Source organism: Psittacula echo (genome assembly GCF_963264785.1).
Source record: "Psittacula echo genome assembly, chromosome: 4".
Taxonomy (NCBI): Eukaryota; Metazoa; Chordata; class Aves; order Psittaciformes; family Psittacidae; genus Psittacula; species Psittacula echo.
The window spans coordinates 33,921,871-33,945,621 of NC_137738.1; the positions used below are offsets into that span (position 1 = coordinate 33,921,871).

General features: G+C 40.5%; 1 protein-coding gene across 1 annotated transcript in view; it reads left to right on the forward strand.

The window, feature by feature from the left end:
• The window catches only part of RPS6KA2 (ribosomal protein S6 kinase A2), a gene marked incomplete at both ends in the record, with an annotated part of 158,389 nt that extends 134,638 nt beyond the window's left edge, over positions 1-23,751 (forward strand). Inside the window, 7 exons of the mRNA XM_080616651.1 lie at positions 12,080-12,169; positions 13,652-13,810; positions 15,007-15,168; positions 19,509-19,585; positions 21,593-21,710; positions 23,091-23,228; positions 23,626-23,751. Coding sequence (XP_080472777.1) covers positions 12,080-12,169; positions 13,652-13,810; positions 15,007-15,168; positions 19,509-19,585; positions 21,593-21,710; positions 23,091-23,228; positions 23,626-23,751 — 870 coding nt within the window. The remainder of the gene's footprint in view (positions 1-12,079; positions 12,170-13,651; positions 13,811-15,006; positions 15,169-19,508; positions 19,586-21,592; positions 21,711-23,090; positions 23,229-23,625) is intronic.

Below are 23,751 nucleotides of genomic sequence, written 5' to 3' on the forward strand. Positions count from 1 at the left end.
TAATTTTGTTATCAAAGTAGCTTGCTTTCATAAAGATTGCACAATGCCACCCATTTCAAGTAATTAGATAGCACAGGAGTTGCAACTGATATTATCATAATTATATATCAGTGCCTTTTGACATTCATCTTTTAACTCTCTCTATAAAAATCACTGTAATTAGGCTCTTCATTTCTTTCAGTGAGTATAATTTTCTCAGTGCTCCCTAATACACAGCATTCACAGGAAAAAATATCTGCAGTGATAGTTTGTATGACAAGCAGCAGCCCCCTTTGCTTCCACCACCCCATTAAAAGCTCCTTCTTTAAGATGAACAGCTGACACGTCAGCATCATCCTATCTCCCCAGGGAAAGCCGGTGATAGGGAAGGAGTTAAGGAAATGAAGGAAATGATGTGGTGGCATCACTGTGGGAAGACACACATCATGTCACTGAGTAAATAGTCCCTCCATGGAGACTGCCACTCACCAGACCTTATTTACTATTGCTGTGTAGTGCCGTACTGAGACAGCAGAGCACCAAGCCAGAGTGACTGAGTCAGAGCTACAGCCAGAAAATCCACTCAGAAAACCAAAACCTTCCTACCTCAGAAGCAGAATATATTTATTAAAAGGCAAAACACTTCAACCCTTTTGCTTTTGTTGGCCATCTGCAAAATCTGCCTCCTATAATTGGAGGCCATCTTATAATTAGATGTCTAGCAGTACAAAGAAGTTCTTTGTTGGTGTTGTAAAAGCACTTGAGCAGATGTGGAGTTTCACTCATTTTAGAGTTCAGTGAGACTAGGCACGTCACTCACCATGGTGCCTTTGGAAGTCCCGCTAGACACCTCTACAACGGTAGGCGGCTAACTGCCTTTGTAAATCCCATCACTAAACCTGCAGAAGATAATTTTCTTGCAACATATCCCCTTTTCTTCCATGTCATCTGTAAAAATGAGATGCTAATAATAACTCTAAATCTATTTCAGATGTGCCCTCAGGCTCCTAAATGTAGTATTTAAGAATTCAGACTTATATTTCCATTTCTGAGAGCATTTCAATACCACGCACCAGAAAACCTTGTAGACAGCCAGATTTCCTGCAAACTGCATCTATTCTGAAACTAGCAGCCACCTGCCTGCGTCAGTGCAGGTAGATGTTGGTTTAGCAAGTCTTTGTATCATATTCTACTGCGTGTACTTACTGTGAGGTACTTATAAATTTTACTGTAAGACTTTCTTTCCATCTTGTTCCCAAATGAAAAAAGAAATATAAAGGTGTGAAATAAAAATATGTATGTTGTTCATGGTTCTGAATGCTTTATAAACACCCTGGTAGAAAGAAGAGAGATGGGGAAAAAAAGACAGTGTTTCTCCTCTGACAGACCTCTAATGTGTTTCAGATTCTTCTGCTAGAATATTGATCATCCTGACTACAACAGGCATAATGATTTTTAATAGCAAAGGGAACTGACATTGTCAATCACAGTTACAAGCTTTATGTGTGTATAAAAGTAACACTGAGGTCAGAAACAGGAAAATCTGATCCAACTATTTCAGTCACATCAGTATCTAGAGAAAATAAGTCAATTAAGTAAAAGAATGATACTAGAGCAGATGGGAGGGATTTCTTTAGATGGAAGAAAGTCTGCAATGGAAGCCTAAACCGATTAAGAGCTCTCATTTGGAAAACAAAGGAAATACTACAGTTCAGAGTTTCTGGTGAATCAGTTTTTTCAAAATCTACCTGAGATTTGATGCAATTAGCGTATCCCAGTTTTTCTTTATTTAAAACCATTGTGCTGGTTTCAAACTTGGATCCCTGCTTGTAATGAAACTTTCAAGCTGGATTTTCAGATATATTTCTTACTGATGCTAGATGAAGTAAGTTTGCAAAGGATCTGATTGCATCCTCGTTTTTCTAAAGATTTCTCTGCTTAGATTGACTCCTTACCCCCAGGAGAGATTATTGGTAGATAACAGCCAAGTAGAAACTGCTGCTGCTGCAGCCTATTCTACCCCCAATAGATTAACTGCCCCAAACATTGTACAGAGAGGTGCCATAGGTGCAAGCCTCAACAGCTTGATGCCAGCTGTTTTCTTCTCCAGGTCAAAAGAATATCTAGCTCATTAAGTGTTATGGATTTTTAGTCCTTCCATGCTGTTAGAGCCAGGACGAAAAACTGGGTAAAAAGATAGGGTATATCCATTTCTCTCTCCCTTGAGGAAGAAAAACATACAGTAGAGCTAGTCCCACATGACAGGTTCAATTTGGAGCTGCCAATATTACAGTGGAATTTGGATCTTGAAACACGTGAATTTCATGACTTTTTCTTATCTCTGTAATGTACTGACCAACTATTTGGCTCCAAATGTTCCACCACTGTGAGCAAAGCCAGAGTTTGCAGTCTATGTCTGCATCTGGGATACAGGTTAGTTTATGCTAGAATCCCAGTAAATCCTGCCGTTCTTACGTATTTCTGGTAATTATGAAGCACTGAAAGTACATCTATCTTGGCATGTTTTGGTATGTGCAGACTGGGGAGAAGGCGTGTGTTAATCAGCTATAACAATGCAATACCAGTGGAGAAGTGATGTCAATGTGCTGTCAATAAATAGTCAGTAACTCATGAGAGTTATTTTTAGCAGGTCTGTGTAATCAGACTTGCCATATACCTCTATTTATTTGCTCGTAATTAAGACATAGTTACCAAAAGCTGTATGAATTCCAGAGTTGTTTCGTAATTCTTTAAAGTTCATTTTTCTCTTCCACTGATATTCACTGGTTGGGTTTGGTTGTTTTTAGGTGGTTGGTGTGAGTAGATGCAATATTATGCTGTTCTGAAGGCAGGAGGTTACACAGTGGTATTTAGTCGGCTCTTCATTTTCTCCATAACTATATCATGGTTTGGATGCCATGAATAAAAAAGAATGTAGTCTTCTAAGATTGACTGCAGCAGAGTGCACTATTTTGCAGTTCTTTTAAAGAAAATAGGAATCACAAACACATGTAGCTTTATTTATTGAAACGGGGGCGGGGGGATGACAGGACAGAACAAACCAAAAAGACAACAACAACAAAACACAAGAAAGGAAGAAAAAAACTCCATCAGATCTTACTGACAGTTAAGGTGTTTGTACACCTAGAAAGATTTGCTTAGATTTGTTTCTCCTTAATCATAGAGAGTCATTAAAGTGACTTTCCTCTAAAGTGAAACAGACTGAAATTTTCAGGGGAGAGTTTGTGTCTATTTTGCCTGTCTGGGAAGTACCTGGTGTCTGCTGGAACATGGATAGATACATCAGTATTTTAATAGACAAGTCAATGGAAAGTTTGCTGGATAACCTCAGATTTCTTGTCACTGAGGCTGCCAGCTTGTCAACGCTTGCATGTACCCATCCACTGCTCATCCAGCCTTTCCTCCCTCTGCCTACACCAGGACATGGCAGAGGGGTCAGGCCCCTGGGTATGTGCAGAGATCTCCAGGTCAGAGCCACTGGTAAATGCACCCCCTTTAAATTTAGCTTTGAAATTTAGTAGAAGTTATCTGCTGCTGGAGTACAGCAGTAACAGGACTCTGAAAGGGAAAAGACAGGCTAAATGGATATCAGTCATATTCTGAGGTCCTGTCTTGGTTCTCATTCAATCTTTAGTCATGCAAACTCCTCTTGACTTTGCTTGCTGGCTGCCACAGTAAGATTTGTATGGATGGGAGTATCCCACCTCACACTTGAAGTCAGGGGATAAAATGGCATCAGGGAGAATATGTGATGTGAAAAGACCTCATTAAAAAACCCATTACCCAACTGAAGGGAAATAATTGGGAGTGATAACTGCGCTTCCATAAGCCTCTAGTTGTCCTTGCTCTTCCCTGAGATAGCTTATCAAATTATCTATGAATCACAGAAACTTTAGGGTTGAAAGGGACCTCTAGAGATCACCTAGTCCAACCTCCCTGCCAAGGCAGGGCCACCTAGAGCAGGCTTGCCTCTGCAAGATCATACTGATGATTCTGAAAGATACATCCCACTATGTTATTGAGGAAACATCTCTGCAGAATTTTCCATTCCTATTTGCTTTCATTCCCTGAATGGTAGGTAATGAAACTGTTCAATATACTCAACTAGTTTATAGGATGGAAGTGCAAATATTTGAATACACCATCAGACAAGTGTTGCACAAATGTCTTGCTAATTTAGTTAAAATTTTATTTATAAAATTGAAAAATGAACCTATAGATTTCTGTCTTACTAACATGGTTGCATATAAGTAAATGAGCTTTGCTGTAGTACCTAGGTAGTAGTACTAAACCATGTGCTATTTTGGTATCCATAGTTGAAGATAGAATAGAAACAAATTAGAGAAAATCTATAGCAGAAAATATGCAAGAATTGCAAGGCAAGCTCGGTCAAGAGATATATATATGAGGAAAGACAAACAAGAGTCCAGTGGGATGTGATCAAAATCTATAAATATCTCTAAGGTGATATAAATGATGGATGACAACCATTTGGCTGCTAAAGACAGCAAGACGAGACAGTATGTCTTGAAGCTAAAAAAGGAAGTTTCAGAAAAAATAAAGTCTGATGGTGAGAGCAGTTGGTAAAACAGACTCTTCAAGGAGATGACCGAGATGTCCTCCCCCTCACGCATGGATTAGTGTCATATTAGTGGAAACGTAGCCTTACAAAATGGAGGGTCAGAGGTATAAGACCCCTTCTTACCTTGATAAACTAAAGATAACACTTACTATGTTCTCCCTTGAAATTTGGTTTATAAAGCTGGGGTTCAGGAAATCCTGTTGTCCAGACACTTCAGTGAAAGTTGTTGTTTGCTGTCTGAAGAATACTGAAGATGATAGTGTGGCATCAGATTCAATAGCCAATAGGGTGTCATGTAAGAGATACAGGCTTCAGAGCAGATGTAGGCACAGATCTCTCTGCTGCTTTGGATTTGCATAGGGAGGGTTGTTTTCTAGAGCACTCTGCAAAGAAACCAGCATGAAGAACCCTAAACTACAACTGGGATCCATGATGGATACAATAAGAGTAACTACAAACAAACAGCATAGATGAGCGTCTTCTAGATGTACTAGAAAGATAAAATTATTTACAGTAAAATGGATAAAGTAGTAAAGGAGTTGTGGAAAAAAAACGGCTATGAGGATCTTTTGACTTGTGAGACCATTTTTGAAGGCTCTTTTGGTTTTCCTGTTTCAAATAACTTTACCAAAGGGCCTGACTTCCATGCTGGACCAAGGCCGCTGTATACAATTTTACTAACCACATCAGGAACCAATGTGGCATTTCCGATATGCTGTTCTCATTTTTTAAGATTTAGGTTTAGTAAATACCTGCAAAATTTTAATGAGTCTCACTTTTCTGTTGTTTTTGAGTGTGTTCAGATTTCTGCCAGATACCCTCCCCATAGAAATCAGTCAGTTCTCCAAGGAGGCACTGCTTGAATAGGTAGGACCCTGCAGCTACAGCTTCAGAAAGGATGGGCCAGTACAGAGTGCTGGGCTTTGCCTGAAGGACCCCGGAGAAGTTAGGGCAGAGAGCCAGGAGTGCCTTGAGCACTTCTACAAGCAGCAAGCTTGTTTGTAGGAGTGAGAGCCATTGCTGGCTGGTGATTTCTTGGTGTTGCTTAAGTCTTAACAAAATAAGCAGAGAAGGCAGGCAGAAATACAGAAATGTGTGCAGACCACTTCTTAGACTCAGCTTCAGAGCAAATCTTAGATGTGCAGTGGTTGTACATCCCCTCTGGCATAAGGATTCCTGCAGCCTCCTTCCCATTTGGTTGTGAAGCTCACAGTACCTCTCCCTTGGCATGGCTGAGCCTCTGAAGAATGTGGTATGGAGGCATTTTTCATTGCAAACTACATCTTTTCTGAGACCTAGGATCAGAGAGGAGTTTTCCTACAACCTAGTAATATCATGTTTCTCTGCTCAGTTCGCTTGTCAAATGCCTAAGTATTTTTGGCCAGAATTTGGTCCTTTGTGGCTCTGTTTCTCTTTTGAGGCCATTTAAATGTGTTTCTTGTATTTGTCTTCCATATTGATGTAATAATTTTCCCCTTTTATAAGATCTGAATATGATATACAGGTTTCCATCCCCAAAGCTTTTTGTAAAAGAAGGTGAGAGTAGCACTGCAGTCATTTTACCGACTGAAAACTTACCAAACTGATCCAAGGACAAGTGCTAAGCTGAGCAGAGCAGACATAGTGCGGGCCTTTCCCACCCAGCTATTCTGCCTCCAGAACTGCAGATCTCCGCCTAAAATAAGCTCTTCTGTTTCACAGGTGCTATTAGAACAAAATTGTTAGTGTTTCTGCATTGCTTAGAAAACGTGTGCTACTGCATAAAGGCTAATTAATAAGTACTATAGTTCCAGTTGACAGATTAGGAGTGCTAAGTCAGCAAACAGTGGCAGTGAGCAGGCATGCTCTGTGTGCAGGAAGTTTAATGTTGCCCATGCACAGCTTGATCTGTCAGCCAGTCTTCGTTCAGAAAAGTATTGCTAATTAGGCCTGTTTCCCCTAGTATTCTTTTTGCTCCGTTTCTGAAAGATTTAAGCATGGATAGGGGGAATGAATTTCTGGAGCTAATAAAAAATAATAGCACAGCAAATAGTCCCTCAGAAACTATTAGGCTTGGAATAGTTCTCCTTGGAGACATCTTAAATGTAAAATTATACCATATCTTTTTAAATAATATTAGCCTTTCTGCAGTGATTTTCATCCAGCTCAAGTAATTTGACATCAGAAAAAGAACCAAATTAAAACAGATGCCTGGCACGAATAGGGCTTATTTTTAGAAGAAAATATTACTGAAATGGAAACCTGTACACTTTCCAGCAGCACAGAACTTCAGAACTCTATCTCTGTGACACTTTTCATTGGAATTAATATTGCAGATGAAACTGTCAGGTTAAAATCTCTGCGTCCTTTCTTCTGAAGAGATGCATATCCCACCTATAATCAGTTCCACCAGTGGAATTTATCATAGATGTGATGTAGACATAGTGTCTACATAGGACACAAAATCAATTCTCTCTTTGCTTATCACTCCTCTCCCAGAAAAGGGAAGAGTTTTTACAGGGAAATATACTCACACTTCAAAAATGTGATTTACCCATGCTTACACTCCGAACAGGCTTTTGAAAAGATTTCCAAGTATGTAATAGAAAATAAAGCAGCTTTAAAGCATGTATAAAGCTCTCTTCCTCCTCCATGCTTTTTCCATAAAGCTATCATAAGTTCCCTGGGGACTGGTCCAAAGGAGCCTTATGTTGCGCTGCCCAATCACGCTGGCAGCCTCAGCTGTGGTTCTTTAAGGTATTGCAATGCCCAGGTGTCTGCCCTGACCTGCTGCTGGACTTTCTGTTGCTGTAACCAGATCAGCAGATTAGGACTGTAAAAGTGGCTCAGCTGCCCCAGTTCACACTCTGGTGTCTCAGTTTCACCTGCTAGGTAAGGTCACTTGGGGCAGTTGAAGAGGAGGCAGACACTGGAGCTATGCTTTATGCCCTCACAGCATGTCCCACCAAAGCTTCTTAGTCGAAGCCACACAAACTACGTTTTATGATAGAATCACAGAATGGTTTGGTTTGGAAGGGACCTCAAAGACCATCTAGTTCCAACCCCCCTGCCTCAGGCAGACATACCTTCTACTAGACCAAATTGCTCAAAGCCCCGTCTAGCCTGGCCTTGAGCACTGCCAGGGATGAGGCAAGCCACTGTTTCTCTGGGCAGTCTCTGCCAGTCGTCATGTTCCTTGTAGTGAAGATTCTTTTCCTAATGTCTAATTTAATTATCTCCCCCCTGTCAGTTTAAAGCAATTCACCCTTGTCATATCACTACATACATAAAAAGTCCCTCTCCAGATTTCCTGTAAGCCCCCTTTAGGTGTTGGATGGCTGTTGTATGGTATCCCTGGAGCCTTCTCTTCTCCAGGCTGAACAAGCCCAGCTCTCTTAGCCTGTCATGCCTGTGCTGCAGGTGTACATTTAATGCTTCCTGTGATTCTTGTTGTGGAGTAAGCACCTAAAGTAAAACAGAATTTTTGCTGCCGTGCATGGCAGTGGCACATACCACAGTATTAAGGGTTAAACCGCGGTGCCAGTATTAGCTACATTTAGCTTTCCCAGGAAGAGAGATGGCTACCAATGCCCATTTCAATTGACGTGGTTAGACAGAGCTTTTGCGTCCTGTTTCACTTAAGGGGAAAAATCAAGCCAGAGCAAAGCAAATGTTTTAATGCAGCCTTGTTTGTTCATTAAAGATGTACAAAGTTCTTTCTCTCTAGCACAAGAAGACCCAACAACGGACAGCAGTTTCCTCACTGCTAGCTCCAGCTTAGCCTGGCCAGAGCCCCATCCTTTCTCCTCAGCCCTCCATCACTGCTCTTTCCATCAATGCATGTAATATTTCTTTTCTGTCTTCTTTCTCACTCTGTTGCTTTTCTCTCACCTCTTCTTTTAAGCTGTTCGTTTTCCAGACAGTAAAGGCAGTTAAATTGTCACCTCCTACCTCTTGTGTTTTTCCAATCTCGCAACTGCAGTGATGGAGATCTCCATGTGAGAAACACATTTGTCCTCCTTGTGTAAGGTCATCCAGGTTAATTTCAGATGTCTGAAAAAGAAATTTGTATTATTAACAGGGCTAATTCTGCAAAAGCAGATTAAGGAGTGCTCACACATACAGTTTATTTGGAAGGGCTGTAAAGGTTGTAAGTCCCAGCTGGTGGGTTGTATCAAACACCTGAGGGCTGTAACATCTGCTGATGGCGTAACTAGATCCATAAGAAGAAACTTATCTACACAGTTGGAGGCATGCAAGTACCTTCACAAAACTGCAACAAGCAAATATTAATATATACTATCTATATAGTTGCTGAACGAATTTCAGCAAGGCTTTACCCAAGCAGAACTGTACTAATACTCTCTTTTATACTCAACAGCCCACTTTGGCAAAGCTGAAGGGATTGAAAACCCATTAGTAAGGGGGAACTGGATGATTTTTTTTCCATGCAAAAGACTTGTAGAAGGACTTGTAAAAACTGGGCAGATGCTTTAATTAGGAGTTTGAAAATACTCTCTCCTGATCTTTTCTTCCTTGATAAAGAGTTCAGTATTGTTCTTTGGTGGATCTTGACTCATTTTAAAATACCATGATGTTCTTACCCTAAATTCTGCTGAAGAAAATGCATTTTCTTTCAGCTAGTCAATGACTATCACAAAAGGTGTGGTAGTCAAAGACCAAACAAGTCTCCTATAAGCATAAAGGACACTATTGTATGTGCTGAGCCTATTTGATTCTGGAATTGTTTCATCCACTGTTTGATACAGATGAGTTTCTAAGCAATTCCTAGGTATCCAATATCTAGAGAAAAGTCTATTTGTTGCGTGGCTCCGTTTCTTACTATTCTGAAGGACAAAACCCCTGTGCTCTGTAGGCCTTCTCTGCCAAAGTACAACAGAGTTCTTGTTATATTTTCAGTTAAGGTTCTTATATAGTATGTCTTTCCTAGTTAGTGTTCTTCACCACTCATATACAGAGAGAAACAGAGAAGTAGCATCATTACATATTACTCGAAACCTCAGGACTAGTAGTAAAGTACATACTGCAGCCAATCTGAATTGGAGAGATTTCTACAGAAGTTGCAGCAGCCACCTCCTTTGCTGTCTTTATCAGTCGTGGGCCAAGCGTAAGTCACGGGCATACTGACGAAAGGCACTGTCAGGGTTGACACTCTCTCACTGTAGAGGAAACAAATTGTTCTAGTTTGTCCAGCCGAACTGCCCAGGTACTGAGAGGAATTCGGCAGTTCTCTTCACAGCTCTGACAATGATTTGTTGTATGGTCTGTGGCTGCTTGTTCATTTAAGAACTGTATCACAGCTTGTGCACACATTAAAGCAAAAAGCATACATATTTAGCAGGACTGTTATGATTCATATTTATATAGCATACTGTGTATTAGAAGCATTCCATATCAGCTACTTCTGTTGCTACTAAATCAATAGCAGACTGCTTCAGGTTATTTATTTTGAGGTTTGTGTCAATAGCTGAGACTATTTTTAGTTTAGATTTTTTTTGCAGGCCACAGATACACATTTACAGTCCTGCATTATTAAAAGTTGCTTAAAATTTTCCACAGCTCTGGATATTTCCTTTCACAGGAAAATACAACAGGAAAGGAATATATTGCTTGCTACAGTACTATAGTGATAGTAGTACTTCATGCAGTGGTAGTTATACTTGCTGCAGTAAATTCTGCAGGTTTGTACAAAGGGAGGCAGATCCTAACAGGTGCACAGATGTGTAATTCCATTAACTTGGCAAGAGCTATATTAAATTAGCCAAGGAAGTGGCCCTGCGGATCTTTTTATATGCTAGAGTAATTGGTTGAGTGGGACACATTCAGTCACTGTGGTTGTATTTATGAGGAGTCATTCCGCCAAGGTTTCATTGGCTTTTTGAGAATGTCTTAACTAAACTAGAAAAAAACATTATTTTATGGAGAAATTGCTAGTAGCATTTTTTTTTTCCACTTACCTTTTTTTGAGGTTTTTCCTTCATTTATTCAAATGTGGACAACAGCCATCTACCTGCATCAGCTCCCTGTTGAACTTTCACTTGTCACACTGCTATTAATTCAAAACCAAATCACTAATAAGGCTTCAGATGCATACCTCAACCATGAATAACTACCGACCATCATTATCACTGTGAATGCATGCTAGTCATGATGACTACGAAACCTCTAATATATATTCAAGTATGCGTTGTTATAACTGCATAAAATTCTAGACATCTACTTAAATGTTTATCACCATAATTAAGCCATTACAAAATGCATGCAAAAGCAGCCATTTATCTTCATTAAAAAAAAGATTTTTAAAAACTCATTTCCCTGCAAACACCATTGTTTTAAATCTGTGCTCTGTGCCTGCTTCTTAAACAGAACTAACTGTATTTAAGGTTGGAAGCCTTGAAATGAAAGCCAGTAATGGAACTTCAATTTTCTGAAAATGTCGCCTATTCCTCTTCAGTAAACCTATTATTAAAAGTACTGCTGCTGTTTTCTAGCAATTGTGCCAAAATACTGTGCTCCTAATGAGTTTCTAGTAGAATGAGTCTTCTTCCATTCCCTGTGCAGTTGCATTTGAAATTTCAAAATACAGAGATCACCCTTGGGTTATTTTCTAGCTATTTATTGTTTCATATTTATCATTTATTTCTGTAAAGTGAGAAACAGTAATCAGTGCTCTCAGCTGGGCAAATGGTCAAAGCTCTTTGACTGACATCCCAAATATATGTAATAGGAGCATTGATGAGAAGTCCATGCTATTCTAACAGCAGGCTTTCCATGCAGGGATACTCCCTAAGCTGCAGGTGTCCTGTTTTTCTGATACCAGCTGCTATAAAACCAAAAAGTTTTCATGTCTCACTATACTCTCTGATAAGGCAAAAGATGCTGAATACAGAAAAGTGATATATAGAACAAATTTCCTTCTAGTTTAGGGACAGGCAGAGTTTAGTTATATGACCAAAAGCAATCTCTGGCCACTCTCCTGTTCATTGCAACAGCATGGCCCAGAGAACCAAGTGATTACCAATAGTTTCACTCAGATGTCCCCTCAGTAAATTTCTATATATTTTCATTTCTGACAAACCCACCTGATAAGTAATTTCTATTAATTTATCAGCAGATATACAAGTATAAGCCAATATTATGAACTTATCTAACGTTTATGTCAGAGGTAATTTTAAACTGTTATGATTTTAAAACTCTTCTGGTCATTTGATTTCTAAATGACACTTCTTGTAACTGCCATTATTTATGGGCAAACAAAACTATAGGCATCAAAAAAGAGGGTCTGTGCCTCCAGAATCTAAACTAATTATTGCTCCATCTGGCTTTGGCACATAGTCAGCATGGCTCTCATTTGCACAGAGTTTGAGCTGCCCTCTCCTAGAATAATGATTAATAGAGGAGTTTTAAATATTAATTTGCTTAAACTGTAGAAATTACTTGGTTTGTGCTTAGTGCTGCTAGACGGTATCTTACCACACTGTGCTTCATTTATTCCAGATAATTGATAAAAGCAAGAGAGACCCCTCTGAAGAAATTGAGATCCTCTTGCGATATGGACAGCATCCAAACATCATTACTCTTAAAGATGTGAGTAGTCTTTGAGGACTTCAGCATTAAACGATTTTCAACTTACGATCAAGGCTCATCTACTAAGCCATGTCTGGAAAATTCTTCAGCTGAAGGTTAAAGCTAAAACCAGACCCTCTGAAACCAAGGAAATAAAGGTGACTTAACGAATTACCAGATAGCAGTTGGAAAGACTGGTCAGGTTATACATTCTCCAGTTGCTGTCTAACCAACTGTAAATAAAACCAAAGGGGTACAGTGCCAGAGAACAACAAAACATATTTGGTTTGCAGCACCTTCTGAAAGTGAGATCTCCCTTGTTGGGTGCTTTGGAGCAAGCTGCTGAGCACACACAGTGGTGCTGCTGGGCAGGGGATGCTCTTTCACAAGCAGCAGCTGTTCCCATGCGGCCTGTGGTATCCACTTTATTGGGAAGAGGAGAGCTCACAGAGTCACTAGGGTTTCTCCTGGTAGTGTTTTAATGCCAGGAAGTATTTGCCTTCTACTCAAGCAGCCTGAGCGGACATGAAGGTATCTTTCTCCAGTATTTCATATGAAGAATGGCCTTTGCTATGCTTATATACAGTAATGACCTTTAGTCAGAGACTCAGATGTTTTACTTACTCTGCCTGCAGTCTCACCTAGGACTGTCCACACTGTGTCATACCCAGAGTTTACAGATCAAAAATCCTGCTGGTGTCAGTGGTCAGTATCTTAGGGTTCAGACCTTGGAGAAGTGTATAAAAAATTTCTAATCACATGCCCTCAGGAAAGTCTCACCTAATTCTGAAGTGTTAGAGAGTATCTTAAAATATGAGGAAAAAAAAGGCTTCACATTCCTTTCCAAAAGCATTGATGATTATAACAGCTCCTATTATTGCAGTCCAGATAAAGGATTATGACATTAAAAAGGTTTTCTTCCAATTTAGACAAAAAATGTCTCCTACCCTTTGCAATTGACGTTGAAGGTGAATACATCTTGTGGCTGATATCAACAGTGTATTCACCAGAATTGCAAATATAAGCTATATAACATGATAGGAAGCAGGTCTTGGCCAGCAGTACAATGCAGTTCATTTAGCTGATCATGAGTCAAAGGGAAATATTGATATTTGAAATGGTAAATGTTACTCTGCAGAAGTGGAAAGAGAGAGCACTACTGAGAAGGAGGCTTGGGTGAGAGCCAGTAGACATTTTAGACTGTGTGAAGTGATGCTGCTTTTAGCAGCTTGGTCTTCCCTGCAGACATGATAGCGGATCAAGAAAGCTACATTTCTGTGTGGACCAACCATCAAGTTGCTCCAGATGTGAGAAAAAGTGATAATTAAGCCATCTTCTAGAGCTGACTCTTGTGTTGTTAAGTATAATAAACACATTTCCCACACATTAGCCGACATTTTCTTCTTGCAACACTCACAAACACAAGCCAATACTGTGATTAAAGGACCAACCTCTACCAAGTTAATGGGTCCGAAACATATATTTATTCTATTATTCTTCCAGGTCTATGATGATGGGAAATATGTGTACCTGGTGATGGAGCTGATGCGGGGAGGCGAGCTCCTGGACCGCATTCTTCGGCAGAAGTGTTTCTCAGAGCGGGAAGCCAGCGCTGTGCTGTGCACCATCACCAAGACTGTGGACTACCTGCACTCTCAGGGTGTAAGAACTGCTTTTTTGGCTATACGCATCAACCTTCCTAAAATACAACAGCAAATAGCTGTTATTTTTCTACTCTGAAATGTAAAAAAGTTGAGGTTTTTTTATAAGAAAAATTAATCTTTCTCCATGTTTATAATTACGTCTGCTTTGTGAAATAGAGTGATATGCTTTTTAGCCATTTTACAACTGAACTGCAGTATGTTGAAGTGGTATTTTCATTCCCAAACTGCACTGCTTTTCAAGTTCATGTACCTTTTTGAGATTTACTTGTTTACTTTTTATCACAGTCATTATGGCAGTACCTGATCTTTTAACAGAATTTCAAATAGGGTAGCTGCATCAGCCGATAGGTAGAAAATCAAATGCTCAGGTCTCCAAATGAAGTGGCAGTTTGAGCAACTGATGGGAAAGAATTCTGACATGCTGTTAAAGAGCTGGCTTTTGAAATCTAAGCTCTCTATCTATGGCAGTTTGAAAGTCTCTCCTTTTCCGCTTTTCAGGGTTAAGTAGTTTGGATGACTAGTCAAATATTTGCTGCTTTTTTCCATTTCTTGGACTTGATGACCTTAAAGGTCTTTTCCAACCTAGCTGATTCTGTGATTCTGTGGTTAAAAGAAGTGCATTTTGTGCCTGGGCTTTTATGTTTTCATTATGTTTTCAGTCTTGCTGTAACAAATAAAGGCTGTTTTCCCACCAGTGATATTCAGCATGTCTGGTAAAACATGCAGCTACTTGAAGTTTTGTGCCTATAGGAAGAACTTTTGTAAATACGTTTTGAAATGAGGAAAAAAGAATCCCTCCCTTCACCTGTGGGCCTCTCACATGCACAATCACAAGGAGACCCTTACACACTATCCTCCTATGATGGGATTTCTTCTTTGCCTTTCAGCTGAATATTTAAGGCCCTCAGGTCCCAGGGGACTTTTACTCCAAGGTGTTTGTACAGCAACCTCTTCTGACTGTCCTCCGGAAGGTGAATCCCCCTGAGAGCAGCAGTCTCCATCTTAATACACCAGCAGAGGCTGTCAGACATGTTCCTTCTGATTTTAACAGACTTTAACCCTTTTTTTCCAAAACTTAAATATTTTTGGCATGAGCTCTTGGCCTACCTCAACCGGCAGACTAGAAATGGCAGCCAAGCCTGGATGCTCCCTGACCTCCTCTCCTCACTTGTTCCTCACTGCTTTCTTGTTAAGGTGGTGCACCGAGATCTCAAGCCAAGTAACATCCTCTACATGGATGAGTCAGGAAACCCAGACTCCATCAGGATCTGTGACTTCGGGTTTGCCAAGCAACTGAGAGCAGAGAACGGACTGCTCATGACTCCGTGCTACACAGCCAACTTTGTTGCCCCTGAGGTAGGATTGCATTTCAAAGCCGTGAGTAATGAGTGTGTCCTCGGAAGCAGTCTTTCCTCCCTTTCTCCCTTTTCCTCACTGCCTTTACAGGAGGAGCAAGGCAGAAACCAGACACTTGCACAGTCTCTATTACCATAACTTTCCTATTCCTGCCCTTGTCAGGGAAATTGTTTTGCTCCTGACAGAAGCTGGTATCTGTCTGTGACTGACGTACAAAATGCGTTGGCTCATTACGGTGATAAATACCCATTTTTCTCCAGCTGCTTCTGCTCAGACTGCTTCCCCTCTGGTGGACTGCATCAGACTGGGACAAGGCTTAAGCAGAAAATCATAATGTCAGGAATAAGACTCAGAAGAAAAATCCATACTTTAAATCCTTACCACGCTGGAGTCAGTGGCAGCTTTATTGTTGGGTTTACTGAGCTAAAGAAACATCTCTCCTCTTGGGCTTTCCTAGTACTAGTCCCTCCTGTTATGGGGAATGTAGGAAAGGGCTGCTTTCCTGATTTTACAGACGGGGAAAAGGGGGAAGACCAAACAGTTTGCCTCAAGCAGGGGCTGAGGTGGCTCTGCATCACTGCCAAGTGCTATTCCCTTCACGCAGTGACTGGGTTTGGGTCCCACAGCTGTTTGTATGGTTTGGGCTCTTTGTTGTATTTGACCTTTGAGACCTTCATAGCTGCTTCTTTCTGATGAAGGAGAAAGAGATTAATTTCCTGGATAACTCTCCATTTCTTGGAGTGATGCTTATCATCAGTTTTGGTATCTGCAATACACAACTTCAAAAGTGTGTCTTCCTCTGCTTGCTATGTTCATTATGAGAAAAACACAAAACTATTGCCTTTCAACACTTCATCTGTCCTTTACTGTCAAATACCACTGTCTCTCAGTTAGTATCATTCAGCTATCTTTTCTTCTTCGTAACCCTTCTCCATCCAGTGTTCATCTGGTACATAACTGAGAAGAGAAAAATGAGATGATCTTTCATGAAAGGTCCTTTTGCGATACCAAAAGTTACAGGACTCACATCCTTCCAGCATCAGAAGGAGAATTTATTAAACTGAGACCGTTGCCAGGGCAGTATAAATTCAATGCAGATTTTTTTCAGAAGAAAAAAATCTTCCATTGCCAAGACAGATTGGTTTGTGTTTTATTGCTGTTTGGTTGGGTTCTCACTTTAGAAACTGGAATGAGCTGCTTAAAATTTATCAAAATACGTTAGAAAAGTTTGATGGCACCACAGCAGTTCAATTCCTAAAACAAAAAAAAACCAAAAAAAAAACAACAACAACAAAAAAAAACACACACACACACACAAAAAAAAAGTAATATTTGCAAGATTTGAAGCACTTGGATTTTCTCCAAGATACAATGTCCTTAAAATAGGCATAGCTATTTTTCATGATGGGCTATTCTGTGTAGTGTCTATAGCCACAAACATTGCCAGCCCAATGCAGTTTCAGGTCAGACTTCTGATTTGAACTGAAAGCAGGAATCACACTCCCAGACAGTTGTGATGGATAAGACAGGTCCTGCTAATGCAGGAAACGTTGGAGATTAATTGAAACCTCACCAGAACTGGCAGAGAGCTTACATAAAGCCTGAAGTGCTTTTACATTTTACCTGTGATATGACACTGCCCTCCAGCCTGGGCTTAACTTTTCAAGGTCCTTGTCTGAGCCCTGCTATATGTCCATGAAAATCAGCTGAGCCCATGACACAAGAGGACAGTGGCAGAGGGAGGAGAACCTGTTTGCCCACTTGGATCTCCCTTTATTTCAGAAACATGGCATTTGTGTGTTAGAGAAGATGAGCAAAGACGAAGGCTGCCCGGGAGAAGGGCGCACGCTGCCACCTAGTGCCAGCCCTGCCCGGTGCAGGGAAGAAGCAGCGGGCCTGAGACAAAGGGGTAACGCAGGCTGCTCTTTCCCTACTGATGCAGCAGGGTCCTTAGAGATAAAGTAAAAACATTTCATCCTGCAGTTTTCCTCCAAAATCCCTGGAAAACGACTGGTTTGGCCTTTGAAATTAAGATATTCTTTATTAGCTTTCATGCCCATACACATCCCTGCTTGCCTCACAACTAAGATAAGCCGGGCTTTGTAACATTGTCAATCCAAAAAATCAAAGCTTTATAGAAATAAACAGGGCTGGATAAGTATCTGAGCTGTTATCAGAATTGGATGAACCCAGGGGAAGTTTCTTCCTTATCACCACAAGCCGCCTGTCATGTGCAGCACTTAGAACCAGCTTGTGCCTGTACTTCACATCCCACCAAATTCTCGAGGTGACCTAAAGCCCTTCACTGGTGGTAAATTCTTCAGCATCCATTACAGCAGGACAGCACTGCATCTTTTGCAAAGCTCTTTTCCTGACTGATTTATTTCTAAGACACATGCCTGTTACTGTTTGATAATATCTGCCATCACTAGGTCAAACACTAATCTTTTTGGCAAAGGTTCCCCACACTTGCTCCTGCCAGCTCAGTGTTCTCACTTTAACCACAGTTGCACAGAGCATTTTCAAATAGCACTGACACTGACTGGCAACTCTCAGTAGATCCTGCTTATTTCCATGGGGTGAAGTTGCTGTTGATAAAAAGTAATTGCCAGCAAAGCTTTCCCTAGACACTGGCACACAGTTAGTGCCCCTGTTATGGAGCAGCGTTCTTGCAAACTGAATGATAGCACACAGCAACACCTGCTCATTAGTCTCGGATTGTGGAACCGTTTGCTTAATAGCCCGCTCCACTAAATATCATCATTGCCCCATTTTTCTGTCATTTGCCTTGGACTTGATTGTCCTTGATTACCAGAGGAAGACAGTGATGGCAATGAAAATGTAACTGGTCAAAGAAGCCATGAGAATGGCCACACCAAAAGATAAGTGCTGGGAATTCAGTCTCACAAGCAAAGCAAGAAGCAACTGAATTTGTCAAATACCAAATACGTTTTTCCCATAAAAAATAACATTAATAGAGGGGGAATTAATGTAAGAACTAAAGAAATGGAAACAAACAGAACAGCCAGTGATCATAGATATGATGTGCAGGGGAGAGATGCAGAAGCAGGACTTTACCAGCTTTATTAATGCACAGGAGAAAATGCGGATTCTTCTGCATGTTTTTTTTTCCAGGTAGCAAATGTTCGCTCAGCAGCATACCTGGCAGGGTGTTGTTTTGCCACTCATCATTTGTAAAATCTGTCGAGGCAACACTTTCTGAAACTGTTTTATCCTAGAAGCGCTTGGTCTTTTCTGTGATAGACTTCAGATAGCTGAAAGCACTGCTGGGTAATAAGGCTGCAGGTCAGAGAAAAACTTGCTGAATTTATACATTCCTCTTCCCTGTGCTTTGTGAAAATTAATGTATCTACTGATGCACCAGAAGGAAACAGAACTGTAGTCGTCTGTCAGAACTGAGTGAACAGAGGGGTAGTTTGCTTTTATGAGCAAGTGAAAGATCTGGAGGTGATCCTTGAGTTTTTCTGAGCCAAACAGAAACGAAGTTTTTCTCCCAGTCTCAGGAATGCTGTCTCAGTGGTGACTTCACTTTCGCTTGGACATGCTCTGACTCAAATAGGCATTTCTTCTAACATGCATCAGCATAAATGAAATCTAGATACCCTTACTGCTATAACTCACCGTCCTCCACCAATATTGAACCTACTGGTCAGATCTCTGTCAACTACCTTGGGTCTTGTTTTCCCTGTAGGAAAAAAGGATCAAGTTCTAGCCTGTTATCTGTTAAATCCAGTCAAAATGTGGCCACTTTTCTTAATATAGCAGTAAAATAAGATTAAGCCTTTTAGCTTTCCTTGCAGTTGTCATGCATCTTTACTAGTCTGACATTAGATATGGTTAGTGTGCATCCATTTGTTGTACCAAATCCAGACTAAGCTTAGACATACTTATCACTGTCACTCAGCCCTATGCTTGTGGCATCTACAATGTTCTTGGTAACCTTTATGTTTGAAGGATACATTCAAAGTATTAATAAACACTGTAAAACACTGAAATGTTGTTCTGCTTTGCTGTGTGTTAGATGGTCAAAGAGCCTCCCAGAACCTCCAACAGACTGCACTCATCTCTCTTTACTGTGGAGGCGATAGATGTGCTGGGCTTGAACACTAAAGAGCACATTCCAGCTGGGGCTTCACCTTGCTCCATACCACTACTGAACATTTTGATCCTGAGGCAGCCACCCGTTCAAGCCAGATATGCAGTTAAGCCCTGGAAATGTCAGCAGATACAATCACTAATCAGTGGTGTTTGAAGATCAGAAGCTGAAAATTCAGGAATGCAGATTAACCTTTTTTCACCTCTCTCCTTCCTTCGCACAGGTCCTTAAACGCCAAGGTTATGATGCAGCCTGTGACATATGGAGCTTGGGGATCCTACTGTATACCATGCTGGCAGGGTGAGTGGAGAGGTTTTCCTAGAGCTGCAGTCTCATGTGGGCTCAGCACTTCAGCACTGATTAAACCAGAAAGCAGTAACAGACAGAGACAGCAAACTGTCTGGCCTCCCTTGGGAAATGTGCTCAGTTGTATGAGGCAAGAAAATAGATGCCAAGACCTAGAATTAGAATAAGTTTCTCCAGAATGCATAAATATCTTTGACACTTTACAAGTTGTTTGGGTTTTTAACAGCCTGTACCATAAGTGTGCAGCAGACCTAAGCTACTAAAAGGCTCATTCATCACTTAAACAGCGTGAAACTTTACGCTAGGAGAGGAGCATAGGAGTATGAAAAGCCACATCATGTTCACCTCATTCATAAGAGGATGTCCATTCATTTCTATTGATACATGTGGTGTTCTACTTTTTTTATTATTGACATATCTATCTAAGCACTTTTAAAGGTTAAAAAAAAAAAAAAAAAAAAAAAACCACAAAAAAAAAAACCAACAAACGCAAACCCAAACATCTTTTTCAGATGCTATTTGAAAAATAAGCTGCAGAAAGTACAGAAAGTAAATGGACAGGCAAGAAGAGCAGCAGGCAGTAGGAACGTTTGCAGGGTACTTAGCGAAAGTAACTCTACCAACAATACCAGTGTGTTGGCTAAAGTTAAATATTGACACAGGAAAACACAGAGAAAGAGGCATGCTGAAACAAGCAGTGAAGGATAGGTGTAAGATGTGCTGCGGTGAATGGGAAACACAGTGTGCAAACCCAATCTGGAGTTATCAGGACCCTGAATTTCATTCCTCAGGGTATAGTACGTGCATATTTATTGTACCTAAGTGCAGCTTGAAACTTTTCAGTGACTTCTCACAGCTCTTTAATCTGCTTCCTGATCATTCAGCTTTGGCAAAAAGCTTGGATTCATTCCTAGGTTTGTACAGAAAACAAAGAGCTGGACCCTACCTTTCTGTAACTCGTGTCTCTTGCCTCATAGATTATAGAAAAGGTGCCAGGAGTTTCTATCACATCTATATTGTTCCTAAGTACAAATGTGTTCACCATTAGCTGAAACACATTGTGACCTTCAGGGACAGTCTCACAGTCTGCTGGGATTTACGAAAACCTGTTTTCATTTGGCTAATGCTATGGATTTGCAATGATACACAACCAGAATCAGTAAAATAAAATCAATACATTATCCACAGTCATGTTTGTTTAGCTGAATATATTCAAAATGTTTCTTTTTTTAAATGTGAAAAGAATCCAAAATAGAACAAATATACCCGAGTTGGAAATTTAAATTGCACTACTTAGTGGATATTGAATTTGATGACAGGTGCCATTAACTTGTATCTCACTTTTTTCAGCACTTAGAAAATACAAATAATGCAAACAGTTGAGAAGTGCTGACTTTTTAGATACCACCACTTGTTCTTCCTCACTGGAGGAAAGTTAGTAGGAAATGACTATTATTTGCATCCAGAATTTTCTTCTACCATTATCACTATGAGCAGAGAGGGTTCAGACAGCCAGGACTAGAGCACAAGCCTGGGATCCTGTTAATGCAGGTAATGACAGACCTCAGAGTTCTAGCTGATCCTTAATTCTTAGCACATCCCTCCTGATAGTTATAGACTGGAATAATATTTTATTATATTTTATTATTTTTATCCTTTCTTGCCTTTATCAAGGTACTTCCGTTGGCAATAAAGTGGAGTTACAACAATTAGAGAGGCAAAAACCTGTCTATATTTTAAAAAGAACAGTTAATTCCTACAAAATGAGAACAGAACAAAAATTTAAAACCAATTAAGGAATCAGTCTTTGCATCTGCAGAACAACTTACTATGAGGAACCACTGGACTGTAGAGAGTGAAAGCAGAGATGTCTGGTCCACTCTGGAACCAAATTACTATTGTAATCGGTGGCAAGTTAGCACTAGATTCTAAAAATCATATACTTGCAAATTACACTGCGGGTTTTTTCTCTCTCTCTTTTTTTTTTTTTTTTTTGAATAGGTTCACTCCTTTTGCAAATGGACCAGATGACACCCCAGAGGAGATTCTGGCCAGGATTGGCAGTGGCAAATATGCACTTACAGGAGGAAACTGGGATTCAGTATCTGACACTGCAAAGGTTAGTGAACTCCTTCCCAGATTATTTTCTTGTTCTCTGAAATGGGCTTGTAGTCTGCAGTTGTAGCATACTTCAGAGACAGATAGTCAGAAGGGTTATTTCTCAGTGCCTCGTGGAATAAAAGCTTGCCTCTTTATGTTTCTACTACTCCACATGAAACAGTATGTCAGGAATTCTGGTAGTTTATTTCATTAAACTAAAGCATAATATAGCACCATCAACTGTGAATGCTCTTGAGATTTAAATGGCACAGAACTCTTTTTTGGTGCAACTGAACTTTTAAAAGAAGCACAGAGCTGTCAATGCCGCAGATGTAAGGTCTATATTTGAATCACCTTTTTGCCCCTCAAAGCTAGCAAGAAGTAAGCAGTTTACAAACTAGCATTTATAACTCCTGTACAGTTCACAGTGTAGGCTGCCCATGTATCAAAAAGCATGGGAACCCCAGGAGATAAAATTAATCTGGTGCTGAGACTTCTGAGCACGAAACTGTGCACTAGTCTGTGAGACAAGTAGAGATGGGCAGGAAAGCTGACAAGCTTCCAGTTGCCTGGCATTAATCAGAAACTTTGACAGGATTCAGAGATCCTGCAAGAGATTTCAGTTCTAGCAACTGGTAGTATCCAATGGAAGAACATTGACATATCCCATGGCAAAACTGCAAGCAATCTTAGTAACATCTTAATCTTGCTCACACCTGTGAGCCTCACAGTATATTTTTTATCAGATGCCCAGTTTTGAAATGAAAACTTTCAGATGTGGTAGAACTGATCACATTGAAATTTAGCCACCAGAACATTAGATTCTAGAACATAAGAAATTCTTTACTGAGAGGGTGGTGAGGCATTGGAATGGGTTGCCCAGGGAGGTTGTGAATGCTCCATCCTTGGCGGTGTTCAAGGCCAGGTTGGATGAGGCCTTGGGTGGCATGGTTTAGTGTGGGGTGTCCCTGTCCATAGCAGAGGGGTTGGAACTAGATGATCTTAAGGTCCTTTCCAACCCTAACTATTCTATGATTCTATGATTTCTATTCTAAGCTTCTTCTATAAGCATGCTTTGGAGTCAGATCCCTCCAGATGGCATCCTCTCTACATGGGAGCTTATCACTCCTGTGAGGTCTTCAGTAATTAACACTCGCTCAATAAGATGAATACCCCCCATGTTATCTTTTGACTGGATTATCAGCTGAGAGTTGAACATTACATTTGAAAATTCTGCAGATAGGACGTTACACTTAAAAAATATCAAGCATATCTGAAGTGCATCACTCTCTCCATTGGACGTGCTGGTGGTGACACTGCCGCCAGGAAAATCTTAGTAAAACCTGAACTGCTGTTAATTATTTTTTCCCTTTTACTGTTTTCTCCCTTTTAAACCCAGGATATTGTGTCTAAGATGCTTCACGTAGACCCTCATCAGCGCCTCACAGCAGTCCAAGTCCTAAGACATCCATGGATAGTGAACAGGGAGTATCTGTCTCAAAATCAACTCAGCAGACAGGATGTTCACCTGGTGAAGGTACATCCTACACCCATGCCTCTTCCGTCCTGCAGAATGAGCTGTCATCTGTGTAAATATTCTGGAAAGTGATAGAGAAAGTGGGAACGTTATTTGCTTCAGAGGCCAAATTTAATGTGGCATTGTATTAATAGTAATGATTTGTGACCTGTCACCTGCTCACTGTTTTTAACTTCAAGCTGCATTGTAATGATATGCTGGCATTCTGTGCACGTACTGCTACCCACCACTTCAAATCAGAGACACTCCAGCTGTCTGCCAGCCTAAATGTTGTTATCATTTCATGGAAATTGTCCATGCATGTCCATTTTTTTCTAGGGATTTGTATAGGGGAAGAGAAGGCAAAACCATCAAAGAACAGAATTTCAACCCAGCATTTTTTTTCTCTCTTTTACAGGGTGCAATGGCAGCCACTTACTTTGCTTTAAACCGAGCACCTCAGGCACCAAGGCTGGAGCCTGTATTGTCCTCCAGTCTGGCTCAGCGGCGGGGCATGAAAAGACTTACCTCTACCAGGTTGTAG